This window comes from Gastrolobium bilobum, unplaced genomic scaffold (genome assembly GCF_033153095.1).
Source record: "Gastrolobium bilobum isolate Gb01-03AN ecotype WA unplaced genomic scaffold, APGP_CSIRO_Gbil_v1 utg10835, whole genome shotgun sequence".
Classification (NCBI taxonomy): Eukaryota; Viridiplantae; Streptophyta; class Magnoliopsida; order Fabales; family Fabaceae; genus Gastrolobium; species Gastrolobium bilobum.
In genome coordinates, this window is record NW_026897374.1 from 40,760 (window position 1) to 55,165 (window position 14,406).

At 34.0% G+C, this 14,406-nt stretch overlaps 1 protein-coding gene and 1 pseudogene across 1 annotated transcript; one reads left to right on the forward strand and one right to left on the reverse strand.

Moving 5' to 3' along the window:
• Positions 1-534: 534 nt before the first annotated feature.
• On the forward strand, positions 535-7,077 carry LOC133306381 (enoyl-[acyl-carrier-protein] reductase [NADH], chloroplastic-like). The gene is made up of 13 exons (XM_061506687.1): positions 535-630; positions 1,608-1,921; positions 2,508-2,617; positions 2,769-2,824; positions 2,905-2,989; positions 3,097-3,144; positions 4,591-4,665; positions 4,748-4,859; positions 4,949-5,000; positions 5,087-5,138; positions 5,264-5,321; positions 6,409-6,507; positions 6,602-7,077. Exons 2-13 carry the CDS (start codon positions 1,645-1,647, stop codon positions 6,754-6,756), a joined length of 1,179 nt encoding a protein of 392 aa, XP_061362671.1. The 5' UTR covers positions 535-630; positions 1,608-1,644; the 3' UTR covers positions 6,757-7,077.
• A 515-nt stretch (positions 7,078-7,592) lies between these two features.
• Positions 7,593-12,261, reverse strand: LOC133306400 (endoglucanase 5-like; annotated as a pseudogene).
• Positions 12,262-14,406: the final 2,145 nt, after the last annotated feature.

Genomic DNA, 14,406 nt, shown 5'->3' on the forward strand with positions numbered 1-14,406 from the left:
ATGAAAAGTTGTGTTGCTCTGTTTTTTTTTTTTAAATAATAGGCTCCATGCTTGTTGTCTTTATTGCATAAGATAACAAGTCTTATATTTCTATTTTATGAAATTTACAAAATTTTTAACATATGTATTTTAGGAAAAAATGTTTTTCTTATTATAGAAAATAATTGCAATCCTAAAACGGTATTGTTCTGGGGTTACATGAAAAAATTTTATTTTCTGTGGTAGGAGAAACATTAATCCCACACACACACATATATATATATATATTAATTTTTTTATGATAATATCCTTACAAATATTATTAGGAGACTAATTTTTTTTTGGTCGTTAGGAAACTAGTCTTTTAAATATTGATGTATCTATGAGAATTTTTTTTTTTTTTTTTAAAATAAATTCTGATGTAAATGGACTCCCCCCAACCCCCGAAATGTGAGGGACTCCACGTGCATTGCACGTGCCACGGACAACTGAGGTTGATAACACAAGGAAACCTTGCTTCTGCTAACACTATAGCATTTCGACACTTCCTAAGTATTCAACTCTTTGCAGCGGCTGGAACACAGAGAGCATCATTCTCATCCTTCAAACCTCATTTTTCCTCCTCACATTGGCGCTTTTACTACCCATCAGGTAACACCCACCTTGCCCTTCTTGCATTAATCTCTTATGGTTGTTGAGTTACTGGATTTTCATGTTAAAATGTTTGTGTGGGGTTTTAGTGAGAAATGAAGATTTATTCAGTCTGCATGAGAACGTTTCTGGGTTTATCTTTGATCGACACTCTATGAGCTAAAGTTTTGTTCTTTTTACGGATTCGAGGTGCATTTTGCTGTACTGTGCACTGGACCAAGCTTTGTTGCTGTTATGGATCAGTTACCATTTAGTGAAAACTGGAGATTTGGGGAATGATCTGATTAATAGATAGCTAAATACTCCAGAATTTGTGTATTTTTCCGGGTGGTTCTAGTTGATTTTCTTATTTGCATAACTGTGTTTAGATTGCTGGTTTTCTGGGAATTCTGCTGGAAAGGGCTTTAGCATTTCACTAGGGCAGTTTTTGAAAATAAATTCAACTAGTTGCTTTTGTTTTACTCGTTGTGGACTTATGGCTACTAGATAATCCTTTTAATGTCCCATTGAAGCAAATGATTTCCTATGATTTAGAATGTTTTGTTCTTTTGTCTCAGAGGACATTAGTTTGTTCGATTTGTTTATTTTTTTTCTTGTTAAAATATAAGAAGGAAAATTTTAGCTGGGATTTGTAGAATTCAGAGAAGTGATGGTGGACTATTGAATCGATTAATTATTTGTATATTTATTCTTTCTGACTTCCAGAATTAGGGACAAAATTAACTATAAAGTACTTTATGTGTTAATTTTTGTTCAAACTGCTTGGCGAAAAATTTGAAATTTTCAATGAATTTATTTAATTGAATAACAACTTGGACATCCTCAGTTGTCTAACCTTTAATCAAGCTGTTGATAACTGGAACTTCCCGTTTCTCTTTCTCTAATTTATGTTTAAGTATTGGGTATGAAAATCATAAAATCAATAAAGTCTTTTCTGTAGTGTTTTTCAAAGTACTGATGCTAGTTTCCTTATGTAGATTTAGGGTCTCTTTTTCCACACTACACATATTGAAGATGGCGACAACATCATTTTCTGGCTTGCAAATTGCAATGTCAAGATCGTGCATTCCTTCATCACAAAGGATTGTAGATGCAGGTGGTGTGGTTCTTGGTGGCAAGTCCAAGGTGGGATCATGGAATAAACTTGCAAGTGTATGTCATGTTGCGTCAGTGCAACCTTTCCTTCGGGGCTTTACATCATCGTCTATAAAATCTGTCAAAATTGCTACAAAGGCAATGTCTGAGTCTAGTGCAAAAAATCCAGTCTCAGGATTGCCAATTGATTTGAGAGGTTATTGTTCTTTTTCTCTAATGCTCCTTGTGAATATTATGTTTTTATTTACATATATGTCTCATTGATGTCTAACTACTGTTTAGGAGAAGTGTTATATTTCTACTTTTTGACAACTTAACCTTCTCATTTCCTATTAACTACTTTATAATTAAAGTATGGGGAAATGATTTCTGCCTTTGAGGCAGAAAACACCTCTCTGCCACTGAGAGAAAATGAGAGAGAGAGAAACCCATAAAATGATGGACCCCACTCCTTTTTTTCTCTCAGTGGCAGAGAAATGTTTTCTGCCTCAAAGACAGAAATCATTTTCCCTTAAAGTATACCATGCTCAGAATTGTTGTGCAAGTCAGCATAGAGTCAAAAAATTTATCCTCTCAGCATCTTGAAAACTAGTGCTTATTTGGCTGTAAAAACTATTAAAAGGTGGCCTTTACAACTGAGGCTGACGTATATGATTATACAATATATGAATAGAAAACTGTTATCCAGATTTATCTCTTTCGTTGGTCATCTTGTCATAGATTTTTGGTGTCATAGAATATGAGAATAAGTAGTGCTCTACTAAAAATAACGTTATATGTAGGTAAAAGGGCTTTTATTGCTGGTGTGGCTGATGATAATGGATATGGATGGGCAATTGCAAAATCTCTTGCTGCAGCAGGAGCTGAAATTCTCGTTGGCACATGGGTACCTGTAAGTTATCTATTTATTTTGGATAAAAATTGGATACCTATCAGTTGATATATGAATTCACCGGGTTCTGTTTGCTGACTTTTGGATCCCCCTGTATGTATTCCAGTCCTTTTGTAGTAATACATCTACTAACTGTGAGCCATTTCTGTAGGCACTGAATATTTTTGAGTCCAGCCTACGACGTGGAAAATTTGATGAATCACGCATGTACGGCATTAAATACTGCTATTGATTTTGTTTGTTAGACTAAGTGATATACTGCTAGTAAGAAACTGTTTTCTTTCCAGATTACCAGATGGTTCGTTGATGGAGATTACTAAAGTTTATCCGTTGGATGCAGTTTTTGACAATCCTGAGGATGTACCAGAAGATGTAAACAAGAAATACCTAGTTTGTTTTTTGATGCAAAGTGCGCGCTTGTCATAATTTATATCCTCATACTGATTTTTTTCTTTTTTTTTGTTCGGACAATTTTATAGATAAAAACAAACAAGCGCTATGCTGGATCCGCCAAATGGACAGTTCAGGTACATACACTTACTTTTGTATGGTCATAATCAGTGTTCACAAAACTGGTAGACTGATCATATAACCGGTCTGGGTGAAGTAGCGGATCGGCCAAGCAATGGAACCGGTGAAACCCGGCTCAGTTCATACAAAAAAAAAAAATCAATAAAATGCTTATAAATTTAAGAAGACCATTTCAGGCATTTTTTTTTTAAATTTAAGAAGTTTATAAATAAGATAAAATTATAATTAACGGGATAAATTAATGAATCGTCAAGATTTCATCTGGATTTCACTTGTGGTAGATGTTAAGTGTTTGAAGACAGGTCAAGTATTGTGTGTTTTTTTATTTGTTGGACAATGTTGTGTGATTTATTGTTTTTTCATATTACAATATTTGGAACCGGTATCATTTTTTACAGGTATTTGAGTATGTTTATAGGTTTTTAATATAAATTATAGAATTGCATATACTTACGGGGTCATGTGGTTCAACTAGTGACCCAGTACCTCAACCGGGTCAATGACCGGGTCGAGTTTAATAACATTGGTTATAATGCTCTTTTGGTTGACATCTTGGATAAAATCTTGAGGAATGTACTTATGGGACAAATTAGATTTAGTACAAGTTCAACGGTGAAAATTGTATTTGGTTATTTTTTTGCTAAAGATTGTTTTCAGCAGACTTTTGTAGCCTTTATTTTAGTGGGACCAAGTACCTAGTCTGGTGTCACATTCTTTGTTTGACTTCTAGAATCATGGAGACAAAAGCCCCAAAACTCACTTAAGGAACAATTTATTTCTCTGTTTTCATTTATATGATAGAAACCCTGAATTAAAATGTATTTTAATTTATTCCTCTTATTTTAGTATTCTTTCTTCTTCTTCCTATCTTGTAAATGTGAATGCATGACTTTCTTATATATTATAAATTGCGTTTTGATGCAAGTATAAATTACATTTCAAGGCTAAAGTTTAAAAAGTTTGATATAAGATTATTATTATTTTTTAAATAATTTGTTTCATACTATGTTCGACTTTACGTATGAATCACAGTTACGGCAATCCAGTGGTCCTTTAGTTTTGTGTAAAATTTTTACATAAGCCCTTCAACTAGTCATCTTACTTCATTGCTCATACAAATACAATTTCTGTATTACCAATGTCTGTAAGCTGGTGGGTTTTTTTGGTCTACTTCTCTACCTTTTTGCTTCATCAAGCCTGAAGCTATGTTACTTTTCCTTTCTCGAGTAAGAGAGATGATTCATCACTAATAAGTGCTTTTTAATTTGGGTAGTTAAGCATAGGATATTTTATTTCTGGTGTCGATCAACCTAATCATTCAAAGAAAGTATTAAGCGTAGTGCTGTTTATGAATACTAACCATGTTTCATGCTGTCCTGACTCCTGTGTGACTGCATAAGAATAGCCTTGTTATATCTTTTGTTCATTGCTTTACTTTTCAGGAAGTTGCTGAATCTGTTAAGGAGGACTTTGGCAGCATAGACATCCTTGTGCACTCACTTGCCAATGCACCCGAGGTATGGCAAATACTGTAATAAGCATTAAAATTTCTTTATGCCTTTCGTCTCTGGCTTTAATAAGCAGTTTACTCTGTCATAGGTGACAAAACCATTGTTGGAGACATCTCGGAAAGGTTATCTTGCTGCATTATCTGCATCTAGTTACTCCTATGTTTCTTTACTCAAGCATTTTCTTCCAATCTTGAACCCAGGCATGTGACTTATCTAACAAGGCTTCCATTATATTGCTTCTTACTTTAGTTTATCATCATCTTATCTTACGTTTCTGATCTGTTTGTAGGTGGATCTTCAATTTCTCTCACATACATTGCTTCAGAAAGGATCATTCCTGGGTGTGTTGCTTGTTCCTTAGAAAGTCCTTATAATTCTATGTTTCATAAATTTAGACTGACAATATCCATAACTAAATGATAAACAGATATGGTGGTGGTATGAGTTCTGCAAAAGCTGCACTGGAAAGTGATACACAAGTAAGCATCAACTTTTTTCCAAACATCATCTCGCAGACTGACTTTGACGTGCTTCATTTTTAGTTGTTAGTTTTTCTCCTTGTCATTGGATGTTTAAAATTACGTTGGACTTCATGCTTTTTCAGGTGCTTGCTTTTGAAGCGGGTAGAAAGCGCAAAATTAGAGTCAACACTATATCTGCTGGTATTGATGCCTTCTCTTTTTATCTTGTAAAGTGCCAATTCAACCTAAAAGCTTAAGGTGACAAGTGATGTTTATATTAATATCTCTAACGCACTCCTCTTGCAAGATTTCTTGGGCTCGAAATGAGGATAATGTACAAATATATATATATATATATATATATATATATATATATATATATATATATATATATTTTAGGCACACTTAATTTTATTAGAAAATGGGACAGTGAGATTTGAACTCGTAAAGAACAAATTCAAACCAACAACTTAAGCTTTTAGGTTGAATTGATGCTTTACATGATATCAAAGTCTTTGTGACCAAGTGATGACAAGTTCTATTCTGAATGTCCCTATGCACATGTAAGAGAGCCTGTACATTGTTCACCCTTCAAGCCCAATGGGCACTTATTCGAGGGGGTGTATTAGAGAAATATAGTATAAAACAATTAATGTAAACTTCACCTTAGAGCTTAAACTTTTGGATAGCATTGGTTCTTTACATGTCTAAATTAGTAGATGAATTTGTATGATCTCCTCGTATTTTTAATGGGTCCTCATTTGTTATAATTTGTTAATGTGGAAGACATGGTGGCAGGGAGAAATGGGTGTCTTGCTTTCTCTATGACATTTTACATAATTAGGTGCAGTCTGAAGAATTTGATCTTATCTCATGGATGTTCAAGATTCTATAAGATGCTCTGAATATCTTATATTTGTTAAACAAATGCCAGAACCTTCTATGTTAAATATTTATCTGTTCATTCAGGCACCTCTATTTGGACTTAGTTTAAATTTTACACAAGCATCTTACTGTCAATTCCATATTATCTGCTTGCTCTATCTCATAATGGGATTTTGTTCTGTTACTTCAGTTCTGTTTTATTTGCAATAGTTAAGTCCTTCTTACAGTTGAATGAAGTAACGTTTTATAGTTCTTTTTAGATTATGATTCTTCGTACTATTGCATAGTTGTTTCTCCCTTATCATGGTTGAAGTTAACTATTTTCCTGCCAGGTTGATTGTTTGCATGTTGGTGAATTTTGTTCTTATGATTAACATGTTGACTCAACATCTTTTGCCTCTAGGTCCACTGAGAAGTCGCGCTGCAAAAGCAATTGGGTTCATTGATATGATGATTGATTATTCACTAGCCAATGCACCTCTACAGAAAGAACTATCAGCAGGTAAAATTTCCATCGGGATTATTCCTTGTAATGTACTAGTTTCATTTCCAATATGTGATTATTTGCACAACTGAGTTAAAATTTTGTGTAACAGAGGAGGTGGGCAATGCAGCTGCCTTCTTAGCATCACCTTTGGCATCTGCTATCACTGGTGCTGTTCTATATGTTGACAATGGTCTGAATGCTATGGGTGTTGGAGTTGACAGCCCAATATTTAAAGATCTTGATATTCCCAAAGACCAGCATTAAGTGGCAGCTACCACACAAAAGCAAGTATCACCTCAATTAGCATAGCAATGGTGTTATTTTTGTTTCACTACTCTCATCCCCAAGTTCTGCAACCCCTACCTTCTGCCCAACTAAGACAATGGGGGCTCCACTTTGAATATTTACTTTGCTTTTTGTAGGCTATTTTTCATAGTTTTTTTTTCCTCACTACTTTAAACCTTTTTATCTGTAATGTGCTCAGAATTGCAGGTCATACGATTGTGAATGTGAGAATGTTTACAATGATCTATGCTCTAATTGGGATATACATGGGCAATAAAAATATATTCCTGTGTTTCAACCAATCTGCATGAAAAATCACAGGAATATGATAAGCTTTGGGGAGAGTGTCACAGGAATACCATAATCACATAAACTTGTGAGACATAGACCCATAATAAAAATCAAGAATTTCTACAATTTTGTATATTTTTCGTATCTTTTTTTAGCAGATTCTTTCTCGTGATGAAAATTAAATTTTCAGAGTTTCCTCGTTGGAACTAAATTTGAGAAACTGATATTGCAAATATACGTTTGAGTAGTTAGGTATGGATCGGATTGAAAAGTTGATATTACAAATTTACAATCATGAAGTAGTGACAGAAGTTTAATTATCAAATTACATGTGTGAAAAAAAGAGACTTTTTGTGGCCAATACCAAAGTAATGAGTGGAAGCTTTGAATCGAGATTTTTGCATGAGCTAGTAATTGAGTACAGGAATTCAACAGGGGCATCTGCAACTGAACCTTACCATCCTTCAGTCAGTGTTTGCATAAAAAAATTGGAAAGAAATGAAATTGATGGCCTATATTATTTATTAGATCTCACCTTCTGATGTTTTAGGTGATTGTGCTTGCCACGTGTTTGTACCTGTCAAGCCAATAGATGTCAGATTAGTATAACAAAGGTTGTATGCAGAGAAACCTTCAAAATCAGAACAAACTTTAGACCCTTCCTTCAATTTTGTCCTAGTTTATCTATTTTGACCATATAACTCACTTGATGTTTTTTGCTGGGGCACTAGTGATTCATTATGGTAGGAGCCTGTGACAAGTAAGAGAAAAGTGATTGAGGCTTCATAGAGGAAGAGGCAGACAAGAGAGCATATTAGTCCAGAATGCCGATTATCCATCCTCACCTATATTACCATATAAACTCTGCAGTTTAGCAAAGATGCCTACAAGAGCAGCAGCACCTGAAAGTGTAGGTTCAGTTTGTTCATAATTGGATCTGTCATCAGAGAAGTCATCATTTTGATCAGGCCCCCCCACAAGGCCACCCCAGATGACATTAGGATTTGGCTCAGGGCGGTTATACCATGTTTCGAATCCTTGGATGCAGCCAACCTCATTCTGAAGAGCAAAGATTGAAGCAATAGAAGCCCCTCTGTGGTGAACATGAAGTGGATATTTTGGTCCATAACCAACCAAGTAGCTCATATCGTCAGGGTTTTTACCAAGGATATAGTCAGCCTGTGTCAACCAAAATCCACAGTTCTAGTTTACTAAATCACACAGTAAAACATTACACATGATCAGCCAGGGATAGGACCTATGTTTCACCGATATCAACACGGGACATGGGACACGATACGACACGACACTCCGACAATTTTTAATTCTGTTAATTATAAAAAATGTTAGATTTCGAAAGTTAGGACACATTTTAATATTGAATAATATTTTTAATTTATGTTGCGTATATTATATTTAATATTTAGTAATTTAACAAAAAAATAAAGTTAAACTTATAATATCCATTAATTTTGCAAAGAAACATAAAAATGCAACACAACCTTTGAACATTTTTTTGAGTTTTTACAACGCGCGTTGAAGTGTCGGGGGAGTGTCAGAGTGTCGGATACGACACATCGGGTTTTTTGAAGTGTTGGTGCTTCATAGGATAAGACAGATTCTAACAAATACCTGTGATTTGGCAAAATTGAGGAGCTCCTGAGGCTGAATGTGTCCATCTGGACAGTTGAGCTGTGCTTTTGCTTGAGAGAGATAATTAGAGTAAACAGCTGAAAGAAATGCAGCAGAAGAAACATACTGCATGTTGTTCCATTCACGCACGTATAGTAAGCCACCTAGTAAGAAGATATCACGAGCAGAACTAAAATAAAATGATTATATTTTTCTCTCAATGTTTCTTTGGAGGCTGTGAGTGTGCTGATGCAATGCATTTGAAAGGAGTTTAAACTGATTGTTAAATTAATGTTCTACTTTATCAACAAACCTGGAGTCTTCTGGACATTGTAACCATCATTCTTTTGTAAGCAGGCGCAGGCAAAATAATCTGCATTGGCCTGGTATTGCTCTAGTGTAGAGGCGTAAGGACCAGCCTTTCCTTCTATTAATACCTGCAAATTGGATTTGACCATTCATTGCATGATTCTTTGAACGAATCATAATTGGTAATATGTGATAGTTTAAGCCACTGCACTGCAATAAACTGATTGACTTTGGTGTGGGGAGATACAAATTTCCCTGCAGAATGACCTTCTGAATCATAGTAATTGTAAATTAGATTTCCATATGTACAAATTCATGGATTCAAAACAAAAACAACAAAAGCCTTTTCCCACTAGATGAAAACTGGTACATGGATCAAATGACACCATTGTGTTCTGTCACAAACCAAGTCGCTGTTAATTAATTATTTTACCTTCAAATGTGATGGGTCTGAAAGTGGTGAGTGAGTTAGTTAGTTTGTTAGGAAAATCTTCTAGAATATTCTTCAGGGAAGTTTGGTACAGGAGAAAAAAAAATTTACTGAGAAAATAATTTTGCCGGAATGTGGTGAGAAATTTTTTTTCTAGGTAAGTTACAAAAATGTGTTTGGTTGACCAAAATTTGTCATGGAAATATTTGATTAAGTTTATGAGTTGATGTTTGGTTGATTGTGAAATAGTAGTAGGAATGTGGAGTTATTTTACAAAAATAACTCCACCTTTACTTTTTCATTCAAAATTAGTACACAAAAATGTAGGGTTAATTTGGTCCATTTCATTTTGGTTACTTTTTACTTGCTCGGGCAACAAACTACACCAACTAATCTATGGAATTTCTAACAAGCCAACCGTACAAGAATTTACATATAACAACAAAATCCAGGCAAACCTTTTACCAGGGAAAGATTTGCAATTATTGGTACCAAACATGACATTTTAATTCTCCCTACCAAGCTTTCCAAGGAAATAAAAAATAATCTAGGTACCAAACATTCCCTTAGAGGAGAGAATAAAAGGAGAGGGAATGTACGGAGTGGGGTATGCATGTATTGAGTGAATATTAGGAATTTGAGGATCTTTTAGAGCCTAGGTGTGTTGGTTTTAAGGGTGAGTTAGGAGTCTTTTGGTGTATTATTCTGCAATTAGTATTTGTAAGGATCTTTTCTTTATTATTGTTTCCTCCAATATACAGTAAATAAAACTGGATTCCATCAAAATGTAGCTGTTATAATTTCAGAAAACAATACTAATTCCTAATATGAAATGGATTTTAATAAGGGGAAGAATCCGTTTACAAACTTTTTTTACAAATTACACTATGTACTCTCGGAAGTACATAGTGTAACCTAGTACACTTCCGAGAGTAGATAGTGTAGTTTGTAAATAAAAGTTTGTAAATATAACCCTCATTTTTTAATAATATGGCTAGCAAATAGGGAAAAAACATTGTCATATTACCTTGGATAGGAGGGTGTGCACACCAGCATATTTGTTGTCCCAAGAGAACTCTTTCACCGCACAACCAGTTCCACCCAAATACACAGCATTGTCCACTACATACTTTAGGTAGTATTCATCCCCAGTTGCTCGGTGCAGCCAGGCGGCACCCCATAACAATTCATCCTTCACCATAGCAGTTGATTTAGAAGTGATAAGATACTAATTGGAGTAAAGGCAGAATAGAGAAACGTTTACTCACTAAGTAACCGGAAGAATTATAAAATTGCTGAGCACTAAATATGGAGTCATCATATAAACCTCTGAAACTATCTGCGAATGTGAAGAGCTGAAACAGATAGAAGAACATCCATAATAACTCCTTTGATTGTAAAATATTGAAAATATTTCTGTTATGTATACATTCAACCTTTAAGGGGGTGAACTGAAGTAGTGATAAAACTGTTCTTTCATGACTGAAAGGTTATGAGTTCAAATTCAGGAAACAGCCTGTTTGCAATTATGCAAGGGTAAGGCTGCATATAAGGATTCCTCCACTCCACACTCGCTAGTCGGTTTTAACGAGAAGTGGTTTTTGGTTGTTTACTTCATCCAAACATGATTAGATTACCCTTTCATTAATTTTAGTTTCTTTAGATGCCATTGTTTCCTTTAAAGTGCTATAGTGATTATTAATCAGTCTTTTTGAGTGCTAACCTGTTTTGCATGAACTAGCAGGAGATTAGAGTAAGAAGAGTTGTAGGGCATGAAAGCTATGGCTGCAGCAGCCAATGCAGCTGCAGTTTCACCTGCAAGATCTGAGCCAGGGTGTTCTTCATCAATGTTGTAAGCTGTTCTTGGAGTCGTCATGTCTTCAGCACGCTCCCAGCAGTAGTGATCAGAAGCTCCATCACCCACCTGAAGTCTCTCAGAGCAAAGCAATGTCTCACTATACCATAAGCATGCTTAACATTCAACCAGAGTAACAATAGTTTTGTAAGAGCCGCTAATAAGTTCCTTTTAATGAATGATTAAATCTAATTTTGTTCATTAAATTTCTCACATGAAAAGTAATTTGTTAAACCAAATTATATAGTTTTGAAGCAGACTAATAACTAAATATAATGCTGTCAAATAATAATAATAATAAAAAATAGTGTGGTCTTAATCAGAAAACTTATGTATAGTACTACAATAATTTTGGCAGATGAAATTGGTGACCGAACAATAAAACTCAGTCTCTGTCTGTTGCACTAGCTTTACCTGTCCCCAAAGAACATTAGGCTGATTATGTGCTTTGATAAAATAGTCAGTTCCCCATTGAATGGCCCATAATGCGTTTCCCATTTGGTTCAAGTCTGTGATTTCCTTACCAAACTCAATAACTCCCCATGCAAGCATTGTGACACTGTAGGCCATTGGCAACCCAAACTTCACATGATCTCCTGCATCATAGTACCCTCCCACAAGGTCTACCTGACATATATTACACAACAACAAAAATGAAAACACAAAAAAAATCCATGAATGGCTCAAGTTAAAATAACACTTCAACTTGGTTGTATACTCATGATTGAATCTGTAAAGAGGTCTCATATATATGAGGACTCACTCCTTGCTGAAATCCATCCTGAAGACCAGAATCACCACGCCATTTGACTTGCTGATCTAGTGGTAATTTACCAGACCTTTGTGCTTCAAAGAACATCAAGCTCTTGTCAAGGGCATCACTATAGTTGAAGTTCAAGGGTATGCATGCCCCTAAGTGCACCAGTGCTATTAGAAGCATGTACAAAAAGATGTTGAGGTTCTTCATGATGTAACGTTAGAAAATGTGACCATATAAACTCTAATGTTTCCCTTGTTCATGCTTTCTAATACAAGTTCTCATATAATAAGAAGAGGGTATAGCCATCACGTTCGGGTTGACATTTGACAAAGGAGATACTATGTACAAGGAACTAGGAAGAGGTTCTCACGTTTTGACGCGCCAATTTATAAACTATATAAACTATAATACGTAGCTCAAATGTCCCTTTAAACACGTCTAACTACTTGGCCACTAACACTTATGGAGAGTTAAAATGTACAAAGATGAATGTGGATGTGCCTTTTAAAATTGTCCCCAGAAAATTTAAATTTAGATTAGTTGACATAGGTTGAGAAAACTTTGCCAAAATAAATAAACAAGAAATATAGAAGAGAAGGTTATACTGGTTTTTTAGGCAAGAGATTTCATTAGACACACTTAATGGTCTAATAACCACAGAAGCAAAGACAATTTCTTTTGTTTATCTTATTGAATTCTCATCGGCCAATGGAAAAGCTCATCAAATCCTTCTTGACATCTACTCATTCGATTATTATTTATAGAAATAAAGATGCACATATATATGATGAGTTTTATTAATATCATGTTAAGGGAGATAAGTAATTTCATGTCATAGAGACAATTTGGGGACCTGAAAAAAAAAAAAGGTGACACAATTATCTAAGGATGTGTAGGAGAAAAAATTTATCTCATGTAACATGAGAATAATTTTTTCCATATATGATAAATAGTCTCAAATATCTCACGTTTTTTCAGGGTAGGTAGACAGATAATCCACCTATATATGATGATTCATAAAGAAGTTATCCAATTTACAAAATTGAAAATACAAATATCATATCAGTATTAATTATTTATTACCTTTATATTCTTTAATTATATTTATAAAATTTTAATACAATTTGAATTTTATGACCTATTAAGATAAAAATATATATTAGAGAGACAAATTTATTAGAAAAATATATACAAAAATATATATGAATTTGTGTCAAGAAATATTTATGTAACTCAACACAAGTTCATGAATAAATTTAATGATATAAAAATATATAGTTTGGTTAATATTACCTACGTACCTTCAAAACGAGAAGATCTATGACCTATTCATAGACATGTGGGGTATATGAAACTTAATAATTTGCCAGAAAAAAACATTTTTTATGACGATTAACATATCCTATCTATTTTTTCTTTTCTATGTGAATGATTTCTTATCATGTTTTTAATTTTTATCTACAAATATAAAAAAAGTGTTGTACTACTACTAACTTAAGGAATTAGGCGAATATATGGCCACAAATTACCGATTGGTTGGTAGGCCTGGCAGTTTTTAAACTTTTTATGGCGATAGTTGTGACTGGTGATCCTAATTACAAGAAAAGTTTCATGCACAACTTAAAACAATTTCTTACCTCCTATTTCAATATTCTTTGCTTACATAAATTGTTTGCTGAACTTCTAAAGCTATTACAATTACTGCTAAAATGATATAATGAATCATGATAAGTGTTTTATCGTCGAGAGAAATGATATTATATAGAAAAAATAACGATTGCATATGAAATTTTCAACCTGGGTGTAACTTATTACATGGTTTGACATATATTCAAACCCTTTTATATTATATATAACTTACTCCAAAACCAATGCATATATATATATATATATATATATATTGGTTATTAATTAAATATTCACTAAAATCCTAGGCATTAATCTTTATTAGATTTCAAAGTCCTCTTATTTCGACCGAATTTGATTCCCAATAAGAATTTAAATGGCCGTACATTATCACCTCTTTTCTTTTATTCATATGAACTTGGTCGTTTCATTAGCAAGCAATAATTAGTCTGAAAACAAAAACATCCTAGATAAAGAGACTCACGAGTCAAACAAGGATCGTAATGAAAATTTCTAACCGAGCAACAAAGGAATACAATTCACGAACTTGACCATGTAATCCAAAAAAATGTAGCTACCACCAATTCCCCAAGTGAAAAATAGGCATAAGGAAAGAGCAATAGATTGGACCAAGTCACAAATATCAAACGGTCCGTCAATAACTAGTCATCCATGCATAACATCAAATAAATCATTTTCATTCCAATGGAAGATTTTTCAGAGATT

Bases quoted from the DNA above. Each gene is read 5' to 3' on its own strand.
- LOC133306381 (XM_061506687.1), top strand. From the start codon at position 1,645: ATGGCGACAACATCATTTTCTGGCTTGCAAATTGCAATGTCAAGATCG. The intron at 1,922-2,507 runs GTTATTGTTCTT...CGTTATATGTAG, and splicing joins ATTGCCAATTGATTTGAGAG to GTAAAAGGGCTTTTATTGCT. The intron at 4,860-4,948 runs GCATGTGACTTA...ATCTGTTTGTAG, and splicing joins TCTTCCAATCTTGAACCCAG to GTGGATCTTCAATTTCTCTC.